This window comes from Phacochoerus africanus, chromosome 8, assembly GCF_016906955.1.
Source record: "Phacochoerus africanus isolate WHEZ1 chromosome 8, ROS_Pafr_v1, whole genome shotgun sequence".
Taxonomy (NCBI): Eukaryota; Metazoa; Chordata; class Mammalia; order Artiodactyla; family Suidae; genus Phacochoerus; species Phacochoerus africanus.
The window spans coordinates 3,214,814-3,235,444 of record NC_062551.1 but is presented as its reverse complement, the minus strand read 5'-3'; the positions used below and the strand labels follow the sequence as shown (position 1 = coordinate 3,235,444).

At 62.0% G+C, this 20,631-nt stretch overlaps 1 protein-coding gene across 6 annotated transcripts in view; it reads left to right on the top strand.

The window, feature by feature from the left end:
* GSE1 (Gse1 coiled-coil protein) overlaps positions 1-20,629 on the top strand; it is a 417,870-nt gene extending 397,241 nt beyond the window's left edge. For 2 of the 6 annotated variants that reach the window (XM_047792656.1, XM_047792651.1), the window contains 13 exons: positions 855-1,030; positions 1,382-1,579; positions 2,008-2,199; positions 2,619-2,932; positions 3,805-4,129; positions 6,548-7,161; positions 8,238-8,350; positions 8,545-8,815; positions 10,179-10,289; positions 11,062-11,427; positions 13,164-13,439; positions 15,858-15,961; positions 16,878-20,629. In XM_047792656.1, coding sequence (XP_047648612.1) covers positions 855-1,030; positions 1,382-1,579; positions 2,008-2,199; positions 2,619-2,932; positions 3,805-4,129; positions 6,548-7,161; positions 8,238-8,350; positions 8,545-8,815; positions 10,179-10,289; positions 11,062-11,427; positions 13,164-13,439; positions 15,858-15,961; positions 16,878-17,012 — 3,195 coding nt within the window. In that variant the 3' untranslated portion in view covers positions 17,013-20,629. The remainder of the gene's footprint in view (positions 1-854; positions 1,031-1,381; positions 1,580-2,007; positions 2,200-2,618; positions 2,933-3,804; positions 4,130-6,547; positions 7,162-8,237; positions 8,351-8,544; positions 8,816-10,178; positions 10,290-11,061; positions 11,428-13,163; positions 13,440-15,857; positions 15,962-16,877) is intronic. The other 4 variants (XM_047792654.1, XM_047792652.1, XM_047792655.1 and 1 more) reach the window with 4 other exon arrangements.
* The last annotated feature ends 2 nt before the right edge of the window (positions 20,630-20,631 follow it).

The window sequence follows — 20,631 nt, the reverse complement described above, 5'->3', positions numbered from 1 at the left end:
GGCTCCTTTTTGGCCACATAAGTGACCAGGGCGACAGGACCTCTCCGTGGTCTGCTTTCTCCGAGCTGGATGCAGACGTACCTCCCGGTGGCCAGGGGTGGCGGGGGCCGGCTCCTCCCCTTGCTGCCTCCGGGAAGCCCCTCCTGGTTTCTGGGGTCTCCACCCCTGGCCAGGCCCCAGGCCCTGTGCTCTGTCCTGGAGACAGGCCACAGCCACAGTCCCCACGGGTCAGGCCAGGTGAGGAGCCTCGGCTGCCTGCTCGGTGCCTGGGTGCCCGGGGGTTTGTTGGGGGAAGGCTGGCATGTTCAGCCTGGGGTGGGCTGCACCAGCTCTCGGCCACGTCCTCTGTGGGTACCAGGGCCAAGGCGTCTGTGATGCGGGCCGGTGGCTGTCCGCACAGGGGACATGGGGATGGCTGTGCGTGCCTGATGCTCAGTGGGCAGGGGCTGCGGGTGGTTCTGTCACTCCCGCTGCAGCGCAGAGCTTTCTTCCCAGGCTGCTGGGCCCAATTCTGAGTTGGGAGCTGGTGTGGCCCTGCTCTGCTGCGTCCCCCCGGCCCCCCCATCTTGGTGGCCCCCGTAGGATCCTGGAGGGTCCATGCTGGTTGCGCGAGGGGAGAACAGGCTGCAGGTGGTTCCAGGGCAGACCTGCCTGTCTTCCTTCTGTTCCGCCTCCCGCGCCACGTGTGCCGCAGGTTTGGGAGGAATGCCGTCAGGAAGGGACAGCTCCAGGACGTGCCCGCAAGCCAGCCCCTTCCTCTGGGTCTGGAGGAAGGCTTGGCTAGCCTCGTGGGCGCCGTCTGACCCGGCCACCAGCCTCCTGCCCACACCCTGATGCGCTGCTCTGTCCTCCAGCAGGACGCTGGCTCTCGGGGCAGCAGCAGCGGCCGGGAACGCCTCATTGTGGAGCCCCCGCTGCCCCAGGAGAAGGCGGGGGGCCCGGCCATCCCCTCGCACCTGCTCAGCACCCCCTACCCCTTCGGCATCTCCCCCAGCTCGGTGGTACAGGACTCCCGCTTCCCACCGCTCAAGTAAGTTTGGGTTCAAGGCCCGGGGTGGGGCTGTGGTCACCCCGTCAGCACCTGCTGGCCGTTTCCACGCTGAGCCCATGGCTGGCAGTGTCACCTGCCAACCCTAAACCCCCAGCCGGACTTTTGCACTGGGGGGTCCCTCTGGGCTGCGGGTGGCAGGCCCACTGGTGAAGACCGCAAGGGCCAGGGTGGCCCAGGTAGCAGCAGCTGCCCACCTCTGTGCCCTGGGCCTCCGGCCAGGACCCGTCCCTGAGAGGGGGTGGAGGGGGATGCAGAGTGGGATACAGGGGGGTTGACCCGTTTCCCAGCCTGGCGCCGGAGCCCCGCCCACCTCCGTCTCTCCACCTGCAGCCTCCAGCGGCCCGTGCACCATGTGGTGCCCCCCAGCTCGGTGACCGAGGACTACCTGAGGAGCTTCCGGCCCTACCACACCACCGAGGACCTCCGCGTGTCCTCCCTGCCTCCCCTGGGCCTGGACCCGGCCACCGCCGCTGCCTACTACCACCCCAGCTACCTGGCCCCGCACCCCTTCCCTCACCCAGCCTTCAGGTGAGCCCTAGGAGTCCGTCCCGGCAGAAGGCTCACCCCTCTCCGCTGCCCCCTCCCCAGCTCCCTTAACGGCAGCGTGTAACTGTTAATGCAGGGCACGTGGTTCCCACGCCAGTAAGAACCCCCGGTGGAGACGGTGCTGGGCCACCGCTCTGCGTGGCTGCTCCCCGAGTCCTGCTGACGGGTCTGAGTTAGGCTGTGGGTCTCCACCCAGCCTGGGCCGAGCTGTTGGCATCCATCAGTCTCCGCGAGGAAGGGGCTCTGGGACGTGCCTCTGTCTCCAGGGCCTCTGGGAGGCGCTGCGGCCGCCCGCCCTGCCCAGCGCGCTCGGAGCAGCCCCGTCCCTGGCCGGGGCATCTGGCGGTCGGGCTGCTCCTGCCTTTTTCCCCTGAAGGGCGGTGCTCACCAGGCCCGTCTTCCCGGCACAGGATGGACGACTCCTACTGCCTGTCGGCCCTGCGGTCCCCCTTCTACCCCATCCCTGCCCCCGGCTCCCTGCCTCCGCTGCACCCGTCAGCTGTGCACCTCCACCTCTCCGGGGTCCGCTACCCGCCTGAGCTCCCGCACTCGTCCCTGGCCGCGCTGCACTCGGAGCGGATGTCCAGCCTCAGCGCCGAGAGGTAAGCCCCGTCTGGGGACAGGTGCCTTCGGCTCCTTGGGCGTGGCCGGCGGGCTCCTCGGCACCTGCTGCCCTCACTCCGAGGGCAGAGGGCGGGTGCTCCGAGGTCCTTGGCCGGTGACCGGTGAGACTGCGTCCTGAGTCACCAGCCCAGGCTGTGAGCTTCCGGGGGGGGGTGGGGGGCCTTAAGGGAGTTTGTACACAGCTTTTGATCTAAGGGCCTTTGAGTTCGTAGGCGTGTTAACAGAACCAGAACCTGGCTCGTCTCCCGGCACTGTTTCCAGGGGAACGCTGGGGTCTCCCGCCAAAACCTTGGGCTCATGTGTCAGTGTCTGACCCCGGGGGCTTTTCCTCCCTGGTGGACGGTCCCGGCCCCCGCACCCTCCGCGGTGGAGGTCACCGTCTCCCTGTGCCCCGCAGGCTGCAGATGGACGAGGAGCTGAGGCGGGAGAGGGAGCGCGAGCGAGAGCGGGAAGCCGACCGCGAGCGGGAGAAGGAGCGCGAACGGGAGCGCGAGAAGGAGCGCGAGCGGGAGAAGGAGCTGGAGCGCGAGCGCGAGAAGGAGCGGGAGCTGGAGCGCCAGCGGGAGCAGCAGCGCGCCCGCGAGAAGGAGCTGCTGGCCGCCAAGGCGCTGGAGCCGGCCTTCCTGCCGGTGGCCGAGCTGCACGGGCTGCGGAGCCACGCCACCGAGGAGCGGGCCAAGCCCTCCGAGCAGCTGACCCCGACCCGAGCAGGTACCCAAGGCGGAGGAGGGGGCGGACTGTGCCCGGGGCGCTGCCCCTGGCCAGAGCCCGGCTGACCTTGTCAGTTTCCAGCTGTGAATGAGCCTGAGGTCCCTGCACTGGGAGCCGGCAGGAGTGACATTCCCAGGTTAGGGAGCTGAGAAGAGAGACTGTGATACAGATGCCATGGAAGTAGATAACTGCCACGATGTGTGCCGCAGAAACATGCAGCCACAATCTTAGGAAGTGACAGTTTGGAGGTTTTGTTTTTTGTTTTTTTTTTGCATTTTAGGGCCGCACCCATGGCATATGGCAGTTCCCAGGCTGGGGGTCCAATCAGAGCTCCAGCCGACACCACAGCCACAGCAACGCAGGATCTGAACCGCGCGTGTGAGACCTATGCCACAGCTCTTGGCAGCGCCAGATCCTTGACCCAGTGAGCGAGGCCAGGGATTGAACCTGCATCCTCATGGTTCCTAGTCAGATTCCTGTCGACTGCGCCACGATAGGAACTCCTTGAGTATTTTTTTAACCTTAGTTTTTAGGCATATTTTGTTTCATTGTGAGTATACATAATCTCACTTTCAATAATAACGAGCTTAACTGCTGGTGTGCGTGGCTCCCCCAAGTTTGAGTCTGCTCTGCCAAGGGGGTGTGAGCCTGCTCCGCACCCCTTGCCAGGAATGTCTCAAGACAAGGCGAGCCCCCGGGAGGCTCAGCTGGCCACCCCAAGGCCTGCCACTGTCCCTGGCAGCCAGGCCTGCATGCAGGAGCATCTGTGGGCAGCTTTCGTGTCTGAGCCGTGGCTGCAGGGCAGCGCCCTTCCCGGAGCCCAGGCAGGGCGGAGGGCTGAGACCCGCTGTGATGGCCTTTCTCCCCTACAGAGAAGCTGAAGGATGCGGGCCTGCAGGCGCCCAAGGCCGTGCAGCACCCCCTGCACCCGGCGCCCACCCCCCACCACCCGGTGCCCAGCCTCCTCTCCAACCACGGCCTCTTCTCGCTCCCGGGCAGCAGCGCCGCCACGGCCCTGCTCATCCAGCGCACCAACGAGGAGGAGAAGTGGCTGGCGCGGCAGCGGCGGCTGCGGCAGGAGAAGGAGGACCGGCAGTCGCAGGTGTCCGAGTTCCGGCAGCAGGTGCTGGAGCAGCACCTAGACATGGGCCGGCCCCCGGCGCCCATGGAGACGGAGCACAGGCCTGAGAGCGCCAGGTGGGGCCGGGCACCGCCGCTGAGGTTTCATTTCGCCTCCCCCCCCCACCCCCGCCCCTGCCACCCCCGTCAGTCTCTCCCGGGAGGGAGCAGAGGGAGCGGGGAGAGCAGCTGCTCGCAGGCGCCTGGGTCCGGAGCCCGGGCCCCTCCCACGCAGGACCCTGGGGCCCTGCAGAGGCCGAGGGACTCTTCAGTTAATAATCACATCTCTCCCACTCCCTCTGCCCAAATTTTTCTAAATGAGATGGCAACTGCCTTTAATTTTTAAGCAAAAGAATTAATTGTATTGCTTTAGTAATTTAAGAAAAAAACACACCCAGTCCCCAGCCCCATTAGAAAGATTTTCCCAGAGGCCTTTGTGCCCACCTCTGGGACCCCTGGCGGGACCCCTAGCGTAGACACCTTGTGAGTTGGGCCTCTGTCCACCCTGGGGATTCGCTGCTGCCGCCTGTTGACCTGTCACCTCGCGTCCCCCACCCCACCCTCCGTCCTTGCGGGGCTCTATCGGAAGAGCTGGGCTGAGACCCTCAGCCAGGGCAGTGGAGAGAGCCGGGCCTGGGGGACCCTGGTTTTGGGGCCCCTCCCTCACTTGTGCGTGGAGGAGGTTGAGCGGGAGGGCTTCTGAGCGCCTCTGCAGCGCGGCGTTCGTGGCGCTGTCTGGGTCCAGCTGTGGGCTGACCTGTGGGTTTTCTGGCTGTGTCCCGGGTGCAGCTGGCCCATCCAGCAGCCGTGCCTCTGCATCCGCTGAGTAGGGTGCTGAGGGCATTTGCTTGGCTCGTTGGGTGTAACCGGGAGTAAACCATGGCCGGGCCCCTGGCCGGGTGTCCCACAGCCTCTGGCCTGCTCTGCTTGGTGTGGCCGCAGTGAGGTCCCCTCTGCAGACTGTCCCTTCACTTCTCTGGGCCCACCTGAGGCCACACAGGACTGGCTCATCTGCCTGTGAGCTGCCCTCTCTGCTCACCCCCTGGGGCTGGGGGAGCAGCCAGCACTCGCCCAGCACTCCTGGTAAATTCAGGGTGCTCTGACTACTCTTGAGGATGTCTTCCTCTGCTTGGGGGCCCTGGGACCCCAGAACAGCTGTCAGGGCCTGTGCGCTGCTGTCCCCAGCAGGGGTGGCCTCTGCCGTAGGACCTGCTACAGGCCTGGAGGCAAATAGCGCCCCTGCCTCGACGGCCCCCTCGGCAGTGTGAACCGATGGTCCCAGGGCCTTGTGCCCCGAGCTAGACACAGCCAAGCTGTGCTTGACGCCAGTGCGTGAAATAGTTACTGCGCTCGCGGGTGTTACTCCTTTGCTGCTACTTAAGGACACGGAACGTCTCGACGTGGTTCCTTTCCGGATCTGCCCAGCAGAGGTGCCGCAGCCTGGGCGGCTGTGGTTAGACGTCGCCCCCAGCCAGGCAGGGGGAGCCCTGAGAGCCTGGTCATGTGCTCCGTGGCCTCTGTCCCTTCCCCTTCTGGCCCCTCACCTTGCCTGCAGTCACCTTGGCAGCACGGAGCTTTCCCTAAGGAAGTAGGTCAGCTTGGGGAAGACAGCACCCAACTGGGAATTTGGAAGCCGAATTTTGTTTTAGATGCACCAAGCAAAGAGTCCCTTAGTTCAGCTTGAGGCAAAGCTGCTTGTCTGATGGGAGGTCTTCTCGACTCCCTCGCTGCCTGCATGTGAGGGTTCGTGCTCAGCCCCGGCCGGGTCCTTGAAGACCCTTTGGGCGCAGCTGCTGCATGGGGTCCCTGCAGTTCTGACAGGGACCACTGGGGGTCAGCAGTGGCACAGGCCCACCCTGGCAGTGAGGGCCTCCATGGAAGCAGGTCGCCCGGACCCTGGAGGCTGGTGCCTTGCTGCCGTGTGCGAGCACAGTGGGGAGAGAGGCGGCTGGCCCACCCTGGATCCCTGCCCCTCGCGGGCAGGGAGGGCACACCTGGCGGGGGGCTGGTGTCAGGGCATTGCCATTGGTGCCAGAACCATGTCTTGGTCCCTCTAACGGGTCTCCCCGTGGACAACAAAGATGGGGTCTCTCGTCACGGAGCTCGTGGGAAATCAGGAAGTAGTGGGCTGAAATGAGTTGTCACAAGGTCAGGCTGAGAAGCAGGATGGAGCAGCCCACCCGGGGCCGAGCCCGTCTCTGTGCCCTCAACAAGCAGCGCCTGTCTGGAGCACCACGTGTGCTCCCAAAAGCCGCTCTGCACGATCCTGCCTCGAGTTGCCTGCAGAGAGAGTGGGTCCCTGTGCTGTGGGGTGGAAGCCACGTCCACCCCCAGCCTATGAAGTGGCCCAGAGGCGGCCTGGTCACCCCTCTGGCTCCGGCTACATGAGGGCACTCTGGTCCGGGATGCCCTGGAAGCTGCCTTGCAGCTGGGTGCTGGTGGGCGGCTGCTGTGCCCGGGCCCCTGTCACTGACGGCCGCTCTGCTCACTCCCTAGGCCGGGACCAAACCGACACGAGCCGGGCAGCCGAGACCCCCCGCAGCACTTCGGGGGGCCCCCGCCCCTCATCTCGCCCAAGCCGCAGCACCACTCCGTGCCCACGGCCCTCTGGAACCCGGTGTCCCTGATGGACAGCGCGCTGGAGACACGGCGGGCCCCCGAGAGCCACCCCCTGCACAGCCACCCGGCGCCGTTCGAGCCCAGCCGCCCGGCGGCCGTCCCGCTGGTGAAGGTGGAGAGGGTCTACTGCCCGGAGAAGGCGGAGGAGGGGCCCCGCAAGCGCGAGGCCACCCCCCTGGACAAGTACCAGCCGCCGGCCCGGGAGGCGGGCAGCCTGGAGCCGCAGGCCTTCCCGCACGGGCCCGGGCCCTTCCTGGCTGAGCTCGAGCAGTCCGCCCAGACGGTCCTGGGCCAGCCGCGGGCCTCGCTCACCCAGCCAGTGCCCTTTGGGGAGCTCGCTGGGCCCCTGAAGCCCGGCTCGCCCTACCGGCCCCCCGCGCCACGGGGCCCCGACCCCGCCTACATCTACGACGAGTTCCTGCAGCAGCGCCGGAGGCTGGTCAGCAAGCTGGACCTGGAGGAGCGCAGGCGGCGGGAGGCGCAGGAGAAAGGTCCGGTCTCCCTGGGCAGCCCCGACCCCCGGTCTGGGGAGCTTTGTGCCCACGCTGGGCGCTCCCTTCTCCCGCTGTCTGGGGTTTTAGCAGCTCTGGGCGCAAGTTCGGCGGCCTCCGTGTCGCTGGGCCCAGGCCCCTCGCCTGTCCTGCCGTGGTGCAAACTGACCCGCAAAGCCAGTCCCAGCCTGTCTGTGAAGACACAGACACGCACGATTAATAAATGAGCAGAGACGTATTAGTGAGACAGTCATAAATGCTAACAGTGCAGCTCGACGGGGTGTAGGAGCTGAGAGCGGCCCCGGGCCCAGCGGGGGCTCCTCTTCTGGGGCTTCCGTCACGGTCACAGGCAGGTGGGCATCGCCAGGGGTTGGGGCGGGGCATCTGGCTGCCTCTCCTGCCCGCCCCCGGCCAGGGGAAGTGTGGCAGTCTCCCACCTGCACCCCCTGTTGGACCAGGAGGGATCGGGGTTCCAGACCGGTTTCTTTGGCACAGTGGTGAATTCAGCCTCTTCGCCAGAAGCGGGGCTCGGGCCGAGTGAGTCTTGGGTTGCTGGTCTAAGGTAGATTTAGGGCCCGAGTGTGACTTTCCTCTCAGTGGGTAGCGCCCTGGAGTGCGGCCTTGGGTGCGAGGGTTCTGTTCTCTGCACGCGAGTTTTCGTGCGCACCCTGTGCCTCTGAGAGGCTGGGACCTGAGTGTATGTGTGCCCCCTGACCCCAGTAATAGGCCCGGGTGACCGCAGCAGGAGGGAGCGGGTGCGTAGACAGCCTCGGGCCGCCGTGGACGTGCCCAGGCCTGTGTGCCCTGTCCCTTGCCGGGGGCTCCACGCCAGCCCAGGGGACCGCCTGGCCCCTTGGGGGCTGTGGATCTCAGGGAAGCCTGGTGCCTGCCTCCTGCCCCGCCCCCACCCCCTGGCAAGCCCCGGGACCAGGGGTGAAGGTGCGTTTCTGCCCGGGATGAGAGGCCTCCAGATGAAAGGCCAGTAGGGCCTGGCCTGGGGGGCGGGTTGTGCCCTGTGCACCCAGCGCGGGGTATCAGGGTCCCCTCCCGGCTCACTAACTTGCTCTTGCCACCAGGGTACTACTACGACCTGGACGACTCCTACGACGAGAGCGACGAGGAGGAGGTCAGGGCCCACCTGCGCTGCGTAGCCCAGCAGCCGCCCCTCAAGCTGGACACGTCCTCCGAGGTAGCTGGGGTTTCGTCGCCGCCGTCAGGCGGTGGGCTGGGCAGCTGGCACCCACCTCGGTGCCCACCTCGGGCTTCCCCACCTTTGCTGGGACACCGCCAGGGCCCGCGAGGACCCCAGGAGGGGCCCCTGGGTCGGTGGAAGCACGCCACCGCCAGTGGTTTCAAACGCATCTGTTTTCTTTCCCAATCTAGAAGCTAGAGTTTTTGCAACTTTTTGGCTTGACCACCCAACAGCAGAAGGAGGAGTTGCTGACCCAGAAGCGGAGGAAGCGGCGGCGGATGCTGAGGGAGAGAAGCCCGTCGCCCCCGACAGTTCAGAGCAAGCGGCAGACGCCTTCGCCGAGACTGGCGCTGTCCACCCGCTACAGCCCCGACGAGATGAACAGCAGCCCCAACTTCGAGGAGAAGAAGAAGTTTCTGACCATCTTCAGCCTGGCCCACGTCAGCGCCGAGAAGAGGAAAGGTGAGGCCCGGCCGGCCTGCGGCGGCTGGGGGGCGCGGGGCTGGCTGAGGCCTCGGAGGCCGGCGGCGGGGACGTCCCCGGCCCTCGGGGTCCCCACGGGAGCAGCCCCTCTGCTCCCCCAGACATGCCCTGCTGCTCTTGGCCCACGCCTCTCTCCTTCTGAGAGTCAGATCGTGCCGTTCGAAGCCCGTGTTCTCTTGCCTCATCCTGCGTAGAGGTGAAGCCTCGCTGGTGTTCTGTGGATAAAGCTCCCGTGAGCCTGACGCTGCTCTTGTCCCTTGTCACCTCCCAGGGCCTTCAGCCACCGCCTTGCGCCCCCCTCCCCCCGGCTTCTTGGTGGCGGGTGTTTGCTCTTGGTGGCGGCTCATGTGGCTGCTGGGTTTCGGGTTCTGACCGCAGGAGGCTTGAGGAGGTCCACCATGAGTGGATGGCTTGCCCTAAGAGAAGCTTCCAGCCGGTCTGGCCACCCATGCTGGGGCCAACTCTTGGGCTGGAATCCATGGAGCAGGAGCGGGGCCGTCTGAATGCTTTCTGGGGCGTCTGCTTCCTTGGTCGCGCCCCCGCCCCTGGCTCGGTGCAGGCGTGCCTCGGGGGAAACGCGCCTTTTCTGGGGTGCACCCCCCCAGGTCTCCCTCGCAGATAGTCAGGCATCTCTTTCTGGAAGCACGTCCCAGTGCTTAGTTGGGATTCGGCTGCTCTCACTAACGTGGCTCGTGCGTCGCAGCAGTTTCGTTTCTGAGCCTGACTGGTAAGCAGGAATGCCTGCTTTCCCTTCAGGGGACAGTGACACGTGAATTATCAGGCTAGCTTTGTTCGAGCCTCTTTCTGCCTGACTTATCTCCTAGAGGAGGCCACCGATGACGTGGCTGCTTCAGTTGTGGTCAGCGGGAGGTACCTGCACTGCAGCAGGAATTTGTGGCGTCGAATGTCACGGGGCCTGTGTCCCGTTGCCCTGCACGGCAGCCGTCGTGGGCATCTCACTCGTGTGTCGGGAATGGCGGGGGAGACTGCGTCTGGAAGCAGCCTGTGCTTCGGGACTGGCGTGTGGCTCTTTGGGGCCGCTTCCTGTGTCGGGGCTGACGCTTCTGTCTTTTCAAGCGGCACGTGTTTTCGGAAGACCTTAGCTACGCATCACCCCGCACACGCGCCCTTCTCAGAACACATCGGAAACGCGAAGCCTCGCGGAATCTAGGCTTGCTCTCCGGGGCGGTTTCCTCCTCCGACCCCAGCCAGTTTCCCTGGCTTCGGCTTCTTGTTCGAAAGGATTCACGCCTGCCAGTCACGGCCTGGGCTAGACTCCTGCTCCCCCTCCCGCTCAGAAATGATGCCCCGTCTTGTTAACCTCAGGCTGCTTTTCTCCTAGACGAGGAGAAACTTGTTGAGCTGCTCCATGCCATGAAGCAGAAGGCACTGTCAGCCAGGGCAGACCCGCTCAGGAGCTCTCCGAGGGACAGTCCCGCTGTCTCCCTGAGCGGTAAGGCCAGCCCGTCCGCCACTGCCCAGGACAGTCCCCTGGGCTGCGCAGGGTCCGAGGCGACCCCTCCAGGCTTTCTTCCTCCTGGAAACAGCGTGCGCTTCTCTGTGTGTCTCTCAAGCTTCCTGCACTCGGGAAGGTCTCCTTGGCTGGAAGACGAGCCTCAGCAGTCAGGGCTCCGAGTTCTGGGGGAGGGTCTCGGCTTGGGGCAGAGCTCCGCCCGGTGGCCAGTGTAGCATCGTGGTGGCTGCCAGCCGTCTGCCAGTGGGTGGCCCAGGTCTCGGCACCTGTTGCTTCCGTGCTCTGCTCCTGTCCTCTGGCGTCTCTTTCCCACTCTCTCTGCCTTGCAGGGCCTCCTGCACCTGCTTCCACATCCTCTCTTGCTCTCGCGTGGCTGAGTCTCCCCCGCTGCGCTGCCGATGAGCGGGAGGTCTTGACAGCCCGCCCTGTTCTCAGCTCCTCCCTCGGTCTTTCTCGTCGGTCTTTCTTGTCGGGTTGGGCTCCATCCCTTCCTGCCTTTCGGCCCTGAAGTGCCTGGCTTCTTCCTGCCGATTCTTCTTCTTCCCAGACGTGTTCCCGGGGCACCTTTCCCCATGGACTCGCTGCTAAAGACAGCCCGTCTTCAGACGCACGGTGTGCGCCGACCTCGTGCTGGGCGCCTCGGTGTCCCAGTCCTTCGCGCTGGGTCGTGGTGGCGCGCGAGCGCTGGAGCTCAGGGGCCACCTGTTCACGTGCAGCTCCTGACACCGACCTCGCTTTCTGTCTCTAAAAGAACCAGCCACGCAGCCCGCCTCTCTGGATACAGAGAAGCCTGTGGGCATTGCCGCCTCCCTGCCTGACATGCCGAAGGCCCCGGAGCCCGCGAGACCGGAGCCGCTCCGGCCCCAGGAGCGAGGGCAGGAGCCAGCGCCCGCCGGCGGCGAGAAGGCCAGGCTGAGCGAGACCCCCAGTGGCAGGAAGAGCCTGAGCATGCTTCACTACATCCGGGGCCCCGCTCCCAAGGACGTCCCCGTGCCGCTGTCGCACAGTGTCAACGGCAAGAGCAAGCCGTGGGAGCCCTTCGTGGCGGAGGAGTTTGCACATCAGTTCCACGAGTCCGTCCTGCAGTCCACGCAGAAGGCCCTGCAGAAGCATAAAGGTAACGAGGCCGCCGACCCCACGCTGCTCCTGGGCTGCTTGAGCGGCTGGTGTCCTTCCGGAGCGCCCCGCAGCCCTCAGGGCTCATGCGGCGCCCTGCGATCTCCTCAGAGGCAGGTTCTGCCTCCGCAGGCCCGGGTGGGACCAGAGAGTGCGCCACGTGGGCAGGTGCCCGGGTGGGGCGGGCCTGCAGCCCACACCTCCAGGAAGTAGAGCAAGAGGGGCCACCTGAATTGAGCAACGCTCTTCCCTAGAGCAAGGACTGGCGAGGGGTCTTTCTGGCAAAAGCAGGACCCATGCCTTCTACAGCTGCGTGACTGCCCAGAGTCCCCCTCCCCAGGCTCGGCCGCAGTCCCCGTCCTTGGGTAACTAGACCCAGGAGGTGCGGTGACATGACGGTTGAGTCCCCACATTTGTGCCCCTTGGATCCGCAGGTGGGAGTCACTGTAGGTCAGAGAACTGGAGTCAGCTCATTTCATTCCCGCTGAATCAGAGGCTGAAAATGATTAGAACAGAAGCCTCAAGGATTAACTACCGAGTATATAGAAAATTTTTGAATACTTCAATAGCCAGGAGAAAATCATGTGGGTATTATGTCACAAGCATTAAAAAATTTTTATTACAACTTATGAAAGTTGGTTAGGGAGTTCCCGTCGTGGCTCAGTGGTTAATGAACCCAATTAGTATCCATGAGCGGGCGGGTTCGATCCCTGGCCCCACTCAGTGGGCTGCGAATCTGGCATTGCCGTGAGCTGTGGTGCAGGCTGCAGAGAAGCTTAGATCCCGCGTCGCTGTGGCTGTGGTGTAGGCCGGCGGCTACAGCTCCAATTGGGCCCTGTCACATGCTATGCGTGCGGCCCTAGAAAGACCGGGGTTGGGGGGGGGGGCGGGTTTAGGTTGTAGACTCAGAGGTCTGACCCTGTCATTATCCTTCAGGTAAATTAATGCTGTCGGCAGAGATGACACCCAAAGAGCAAATGGCAGTGGTTTGGTAGAGATTTAAAGAAGAAAGATCCCTAGGTCAGGAGGCCTGCTCTATTGGATGTTTGTTGTGAATTTACTCGAATTTTACTTTTCAAGCAGTTCTGACTAGAAGCCGCAGTTAACCCCTCTCAGGCACGCCGGAGGCTTTTCTGGGGCCTGAGGACCTCATGGCTCAGTGCACCCCTTCCTAACCTAACACCTGACAGTTTGCTCAGGATGTTAAGGCCAATCCAGGCCCTGCCCATTTGAGCCATGCTACAGCCCAGACTGCCAAGGGTGCCATCCTCCTGGGGAGGCGGCTTGCCCCGTTAGCACACCTGCAGCGGCGCCGTGCGCGAGGCGGCGGGGCCCTGGGGACGCGGGCCCTGGCAGCCAGTCCAGTCCTGGTCGAGTTGGAGGGCATGCTGGGCCTGGAGTGCCTGCCTTTTGTGAGAGGAGGGACGGACACTTGCAGAGGGCCACGTTCAAACCCACACTCTCACAGAACTGGACGTCAAAGCTCAGACCCGCCCGGCTGAGGTCATACCCGCTGCGCATGGTCGATGCAGGTCTGCTGCTATTCTCATGGCTCTTGCCAGCGGTTCCTGATGCTGCCATCTGGTCTGGGAGGGGTACAGGCCTCGCCCTCTTTTTGTGTGTGTGTGCTGGGAGACTTGCCATCCCGCGGACTCTGTCGCCCCTCTCCACCAGCGCCCCCTGCCCCCAGCGCGGGGGCCCCATGTGCCCTGTGATGAGCTGCCTTCTCCTCCCCAGGCAGTGCAGCGGTGCTGTCTGCAGAGCAGAACCACAAGGTCGACGCCTCCGTCCACTACAACATTCCCGAGCTGCAGTCCTCCAGCAGGCTGCCTCTGCCCCAGCACAATGGGCAGCAGGAGCCCCCCGCTGGCAGGAAGGGCCCCCTGGCGCAGGAGATGGACCCAGACTCCGAGGAGGAGGAGGAGGACGGGGAGGAGGAGGAGGAGGAGCCCCCCCGGCGCAAGTGGCATGGGATTGAGGCAATTTTTGAAGCTTACCAGGAACACGTGGAAGGTAGGCAGGGGAGGGGAAGCAGGCCGGGCGCCCACCACAAAAGGGAGAGGAAGCTTCGTCGTGCCAGGGGGCACTGCCAGCGTCGGGACTGTCTCTGAGGGATGGCACGAGGCACTGCCCGTGTCAGGGAGGGCAGACTCCTGTTACTCGGGTCCTAGAATGTACAAATCTGGCCCACTTCGCAGAGTCCCCCTTAGCCAGGCCTGGTCGCCTCCTGAGCCCTCATGACGTGTGAAGAGTCTCAGGGTTAGGGCCCTTCCCCCAAGGGCACCTGTGTGCAGGGAGGAGAGCCCTTGTCTGCCACCAGAAAGCCGCCGCCTCAGCTGGGAGCGCTTGCTCCGCCCAGCCTGGGGAGGCCCCGCCCAGCCTGGGGGAGCCCCGCTGGAGGGGGGCCGAGACCCGCCTTGCCCACATGGCCTCTGCTTGGGGTGAAAGGTGCTGTTCCCACCTTTCTCTGCGCCTTGTTCCTTCCTGGCGCTGCCTGCAGAGGCATCTGTCGTAGACACAGGCTGTGGCCCATGCGCTTGCTGCAGGAGCAGACGGGCCCCCCTGCCCTCCCTTCCCTAGCAGAACGGGTAGGGGGGCCGGTTTGGAGCTGAGCACTGACCAGGTGCTCGGAGGCCTGGCTCTCAGCCCCGCTGTGGTCCTGCTGCTCCGCCACCCTCACCCTGTTGGCAGCTCAGGGCGTTGGGTTGATGGGAGGTGGTGGGACGTGCCAGCCACAGCTGGAAAAGCCAGGCTCCTGCCGCCTCCCAGCTGTCTTCCCCTGGCATGGAGGAGCTTGGATTTTTAGCATGTCGGTATTGCAACTACTACTTGCAAACAAAAGCAGTGCAGTACAGACCTCCACCGCCTGAGGTATCAACTCTGCTTCCTCTTCTCCTCCAAATGGAATTCTCATTTCGAATCTCTCGTTCTTGAAGTGTGTATATACGCATCCAGAAGGATATTTAGCAGTATTTTTATTGTAGGGGGGCAGGTGTTACCACCTTCTCAGGCTGAGGTTTTTAGGTGTTTTGTTTGGGAGTTCCTTCCCTGCTCTCAAGGACATGATGTTCTAATGTGTTACGTTCAGAGTTCTGCTTTTCTTATGCCTAGAAGTTCGTTCTGTGGATGCAGTCTATGGTAGAAATCCAGCGCCCTCTTCCCCCCCCCCCCCCCCAGCAACCCGCTGTCCCGCTATTGTACGGGTGCCCCCGTCCCCGGTGTGCCCGCTGTCCTGGATTGTGCGAGAGCGTAGCAGCACCCCAGTGTCTAGAGCAGCTCACCCGGACGTCTTTGTGGACAGCTCAGATCTTGGCCCTTGGCTCTCCCTGATGAGTTTTCGGATCGCCGCCTTTGTTCCACCCAGAAGACTCCCGAGTTCGGTTTTCAGTTGCATGGAGTTTACAGACTCCGGGAGGATGGACATACTGGATAGTGCTGCTGTTCCGCCAGTGAACATGGCCTTAAACTGTCCAGTTTTTGCTCCAAGAGCAGTTTACTTCCATCATAGTGGATGTAGCTGTGGGTATCACTTAGTTATTGCGGATTTTTTTAGTTTTGGTCACCCCTTATTCCCTAGATAATCATAGATGATCAGACCTATGCTTCGTTCCTTCCTTTTGAATTTGTATGCGTTTCCTTTTTCTTAAGTCGCACTGCATTGCCTACCACCTCAGGCTTAAATAGGGGTGCCCCTTGGTGAAACTTGAGGAGCACTCCAAGGATAAGCCCTCACCTTTCCTGCTGCGGGGGTGGTGCGTGTGGCTGTGGAAATGGACGAGCGTGTGCTCTAGGCCTGTGGAGGTGACAGCCTCCCGTTTTTCCCCTTTCGGTGTTCCCCTTCCGTGCTGAATCTGTTGGGAGCTTTTGCGACTTTCCCCCGTGTCGTCAGCCGGGGTCGCTCTTGCGTTTTGCTCTGAGGATTGTGGTGGTGTCTCTGGGACATGCCTCAGGTGGCCTTTGCTGGTTTCCATTCTCCGAAACACTTCATATAAAGCAGGGGTTGATTCTTGAAGGTTTGAAGTAACTCTCGTTGAAACTAGGCTGTCTTTTGGAAAGGCAGAGATTTCCTTTTACTAATTAAAACTATACTTTATACATTTCTAACCGCTTAAAAGCTTTCAAGCCCCTGACCCCTTATCTTTTTTTATCTTTCTTTTTGAAAAAATGCAGTTCAAGGCTGTAAATTCACTCTTAATTACTTCCTCGTCGCTATCCTGGAGATTGCCTTTCGAGGCTGGCGCCCTGGTCTTTCTTCCACTGGCTTGAATTTGCTTTAGCCACACTTAGCCATTTGCTAGCGCGACAGAAAAGGCCGGGCGCCCTGGGGTCCAATGGAGAGGATTTTGCTGGCTGCGCGAGCCCAAGGGGGACCCCCGCCAGCCCTGTGGCCCCTGCATGCCGGAAACGTGTCAACGTCACTTGTCTTTCCAGAGCAAAACCTGGAGCGGCAGGTGTTACAGACGCAGTGCCGGCGGCTGGAGGCCCAGCACTACAGCCTCAGCCTCGCGGCTGAGCAGCTTTCCCACAGCATGGCGGTGAGTCTCCTGGCGGCATGTGGGAGAAGGGAATAGAAATTGGCTGCTGGGGGGTTTCTTAAATACATCACGCTTGCCTTTCAAGTTTGGGTACAGGAACACCCACACAGGGCGTTCCCTTTGTGGCTGAGCGGTTAAGGAGCCCAACTAGGAACCATGAGGTTACAGGTTCAATCCCTAGCCTCGCTCAGTGGGTTAAGGATCCAGCATTGCCGGGGGCTGGGGTGTAGGTCGCAGATGCGGCTCGGATCTGGTGTGGCTGTGGCTGTGACATAGGCCGGCAGCTGCAGCTCCACTTTGACCCCTAGCCTTGGAGCCTCCATATGCCACGGATGTGGGCCTAAAAAGACAAAGACAAAAAAAAAACCCACCCCACACAGCACGTTTTGAGGGGAAATCCTGCTCCTGTGAGATCAAAGCTTAGCGTCCTAAGGGGGAGATTCAGGAGTCAGCCGAAGGCCCCAGGTTTAGCAGAGGGGAGCAGTGGGGTTTCGCAGAGTTCCGCTCCGGGAGGGTGACGAAGCTCTTTTCCCTGCCGCCAAGGGACGTGAAACCCTGTCTCACCCTCCCCACCTGTGATATGCTAAAGAGCAAAGCTGTTGAGGCCAGAGGTCCCCCACGCACCCGCAGGCCCTGCAGCCTTAACCCCCCTTCCTCCCAGCCTGCAGGGAGGGAGCGGGGGCACATCTCAGCTGTGGGGCCGGGCTGGTGTGGGCACCTCCGGCTTGAAGCTGGTTCTGTGGGCATCCAGGCCTTGGGGGCACAGCTGGACCGGTCCTTCCAGAGGCCGAGGCCGCTGTGGGCCAACCCGGGGCCCAGCATGCGCGGTGCTGAAGGCCGGGGGCCGCGGACCCACGCGTGCAGCACAGCTGAGAGAGGTCTGCAGGCGTTTTACACGCGTTTTCCTTCTCTCCAGGAGCTGAGGAGCCAGAAACAGAAGATTGTTTCAGAAAGGGAGCGCCTCCAGGCCGAACTGGATCACTTACGGAAGTGCCTTGCGTTGCCGGCCATGCACTGGCCCCGGGGTTACTTGAAGGGGTACCCCAGGTGACGCTCCGTCGCACGAGGCCGAACCTAGAGTAGAGAAATAGTATCTATTTTATTACCTTGAATATTTAATATTTTTCACTGGGAGGTTTGAAGCTTAAAACAATGAGAATGTGCCATGCATGAAGCAAAGGATTCCAGGCCCCAGAAAAAGAACGGACTCGCCTTGGCTTCCAATGCCATTCAGTCGTCTTGGTCATCAGCCAGCAGCCACGTAGACGCCCCTAGTTTTTCTTTCTGGAGGTGGTTTTAGTCTTTCCCCACGTCATCGTTGTTCAGCTGAAAGCGGACGCTCCGTCACCAACACTAACACGTGGTCCTCTCTCGCCCCTGGGGTTGTGTGCTCCGGAGTCTGGAGCAGGAGCAGCCGCTCGGCTCCCGCTGCGGTGGGCGCGGGTCTCGGTCCCCGGGGCCGGAGGGAGGCCTGCTCCGGCTCCCGGAAGGTGGGGTGCGTTTTAAGTTAAAGGGCTTATTTGTTTCAGTTACTTTTCCGGAAAATTCCCTTCCAAGCACCAGGTCCTAGGAGCACACAAAGCAGCCGTACTGAAGCCTCAGTCCAAGGCTTTTCCCCAGAAAAGCTCTTAGCTAAAGAGAAAGCCCATCAGCCAACGGAAGGTACCTTTTTGTCACTCCACGGGCACACGCGCAGAGCTCTGTGCGTGCGTTGAGTCACAGCCACGGATCGTTCCTGCCGTGGGGGGTGTTTTCATACAAACGTCAATTTTGAGAGAATAGTCAAAGGTGCTTCAGCCTTGTACTGTGTATATATATTAAAAAACAAAGTTTTGTATGTTTTTATTACTTTAATTATTGTTATAAAAAGCCTGCCATTTTTAATATGTGGTTTGGGGGGATTTTTGTTGTTTTCCTGTTTGGGGGTTTTGTTTGTTTTTTGTTTTGTTTTTCTGGGCAAAAAAGAAAAAAAAAAAACCCTTGCTTTTAGTGTTTGTACTGCTGCTGGTCAGGACATTAAAATACTGAAGTGTTTTTAAAAATTAAAAAAGAAGAAAAGTAAAAGAGCTTACCACTGGCGCCTATGCGGTCGCTTCATTTCCGAGTTGCCACCAGAAAGTGCCGTGGAGCCGCCACGCTGCCGCTTCCCTCCTGTTGGGCCCCTCCTGGCTCCGGATGGCCGAGGGCCCCTGGGGCCCGTTGCTGTCCAGCGAGGAGGGGCGGCTCGAGGCCCTCTGCGTGCCGTCACGCGTGCCCAGCACCCAGCCCCGGGCTTTGCTCAGAGGCCTTTTCAGGAAGTGACCGGTTTCTGCGCTACGTTCTAGGGTGTCTCACAGCAGTCGGAGAGCAGGTGCAGGGTAGGAACGTTAGCGGCGTTTTTAGAGGCAGAGCTTTTAACAGCCTCAAAGTGGGGTGAACAGTGTCTGAGCAGAACGTCTCCCCCTCTTGCACCTGCCGTGACAGGCACAGGAGCAGCTGGACGGGGGTGATCCGTGTGAAGCCTGGGGCGGGGGGAGGCGGGGGGGGGGGGCAGGGCTTCCCTCTCGGCCCAGTTACTGCTTGTTCAGGCGGGGTTTGAGCTCGATCAAGAAGGCATCTCTTGCCTGAAGGGCCTGAACCAGAGGCCAGAGCAGCCAGGGATTGGTCAGCCGGCGGGGGCGAGGGGAGGAAGCTGGAGCCTTGCGCTGCGGGCGCCCCCCCACCCCGCCCTGGGCTGGGACCGGGGCTGGCGAACCGTCAGGAAGGCCACTCACAGTGAGCAGGGCCGTGCCCTCAGCCCCAGACTGCACCCGCGCACGACAGCTTGCTGGCAGATGGCGCTGCGTCGCTTTCTCTGTTCCCACACAGTTTGCATTGTCTGCCTGCCAGGAACCTTCCAGTTATTAGCAAACGCAGACAGAAAGTGCCGCCAGTATTATCAGCAGTCTACCAGCGCCTTCCCCGCTGCAGAAACGACAGAACTAAGGGCTGTTCTGGGGCCGCCTCCCCTGCACAGACGCAGAGAGCACCGCGTGCCACAGGTGGGGACAGGTGTTTAGAGGGCGCCCTGCTGCCAACAATCACAGGAAGGCATCGCTGCTTTCCTCTGCGTAGAGCCTGCTTGCTGTCTCTAGTCTGAAGGCTGCGCAGTCCCATCCTGGGCCCCATCCTCCCCTCCAGCCAGAAGGCCTTTGGGTGCCTTGGCGCCCCAGCTCGGCAGTGGCCCTGGCCCAAGGCAGAGGGAGGAGATCTGCTAACTTGATGGGGAAGCAGAGCACAGAGCTCACCCTGAGGGGAGCGCCCTCGGCTGGCTCTCCTGTTAGGGGAGGAGTGGGGGTACAGGGGTTCAAGAGGTGCCTTCTCCGGGCGGAGGCTGTGGCACTGAGCTGATGCTAACTGCCCTCCCCGCCTCCCAGCTGCTCCTGACTCTGCCTCCCTGCCCGCCACCTCGCTGTGGCGGCCTCCGAATAGTCTCGGGCTCAAGAAGTAATATGACAATCAGAACCTAGATAGAGACCCTGGGACAGATGAGTAGACCAAGAGGCAAGAGCGTGTCTCTGGAACACAGAAGCACCCATGCGACACGGGGCCCAGCCGCGCTCCTAGCACTTCCTAGTCTTAGGATCTGAAGGCACTGGCTCGGAAGGAGCAGGGCCGCGGCGGCGGTGGGGCTTCAAATCGGACGCGTGCGGAATCCTGCAGGCTCGCTGTCGGGCTGTCTGCGAGTCTGAGAGGTCAGAAGGGGCACCTCTTTGTCTCTGGAGTTGGACAGGGGAACTCGTGTGTCAGTCTCTCCACGAAGACGGCCCTCCCTGGCCTCGTGTCTTCCCACAGCGCCTGGAAGACGTCGGCCACCTGCCCCCCAAAGGCACGTCTTCCAAAGCCGGGTCATGGGACTCTGCCTTTCCCCAGACCTGCCACCACACAGCCTGGCCCTTGGGAGATGAGGTCTTGTTTCATAGAATCAGAACCACACAGATGTACGTGACCAAGGTAGAACTCGCCACCCTTTAGCCTGTACCCCAAAGGCAAAGGGACACTTAATTGGCACTGGCATTCTAACTGATGATACCCTCAGGGAGATGCAGAGAATATGAAAAGGAGCCCACACCTATGGCAAAGCAGCAAAACAATCATCACAGGAAATCTTCAGTTTCATCAGGTAGCTCACAGGGCTGCCAACTCTCCCAAGTCAAATTGGATTCCCCGTCCCTCCGAGCCACCCTGTCGAGGGCAGACAGTTCCCGGACCCGCCATCAGGTGGAGCGGGTCCACTCAGCCGATTCGGTCCCCCGAGTGCTTCTTGGCCACCGAGCAGCACTCCCTGTGCTGCGTCCAATAACCAAGCGATGACTTTGTCTGCCCTTGCAGTAGCCTGTCCCCAGCTTTCCGACCCAGCGCTTGGCTCAGACTCCTGACCTCTGCCCTGACCCAAGGACGACCGTGCTCACCGTGGGTCACCCTCGCCCCGCCTGCCGCTAGAACACCCAGCACGCGGGAGGAGGGAGGAACGGAGCCTGGGTCACTCTGGGGGCAGTTTAGATGCTGTGAAGTTAAGCCTGTTGGAAGTGTACTTGTTGGAGCTCGTTGTGCTGTATGTAACATTGTTTGTTGACTGTAGTGTTAGGTAGGTATGAACGTATGGCTGTAATTTCTGACAACATCCGAAAATAAAATCTTCCTAAATCATC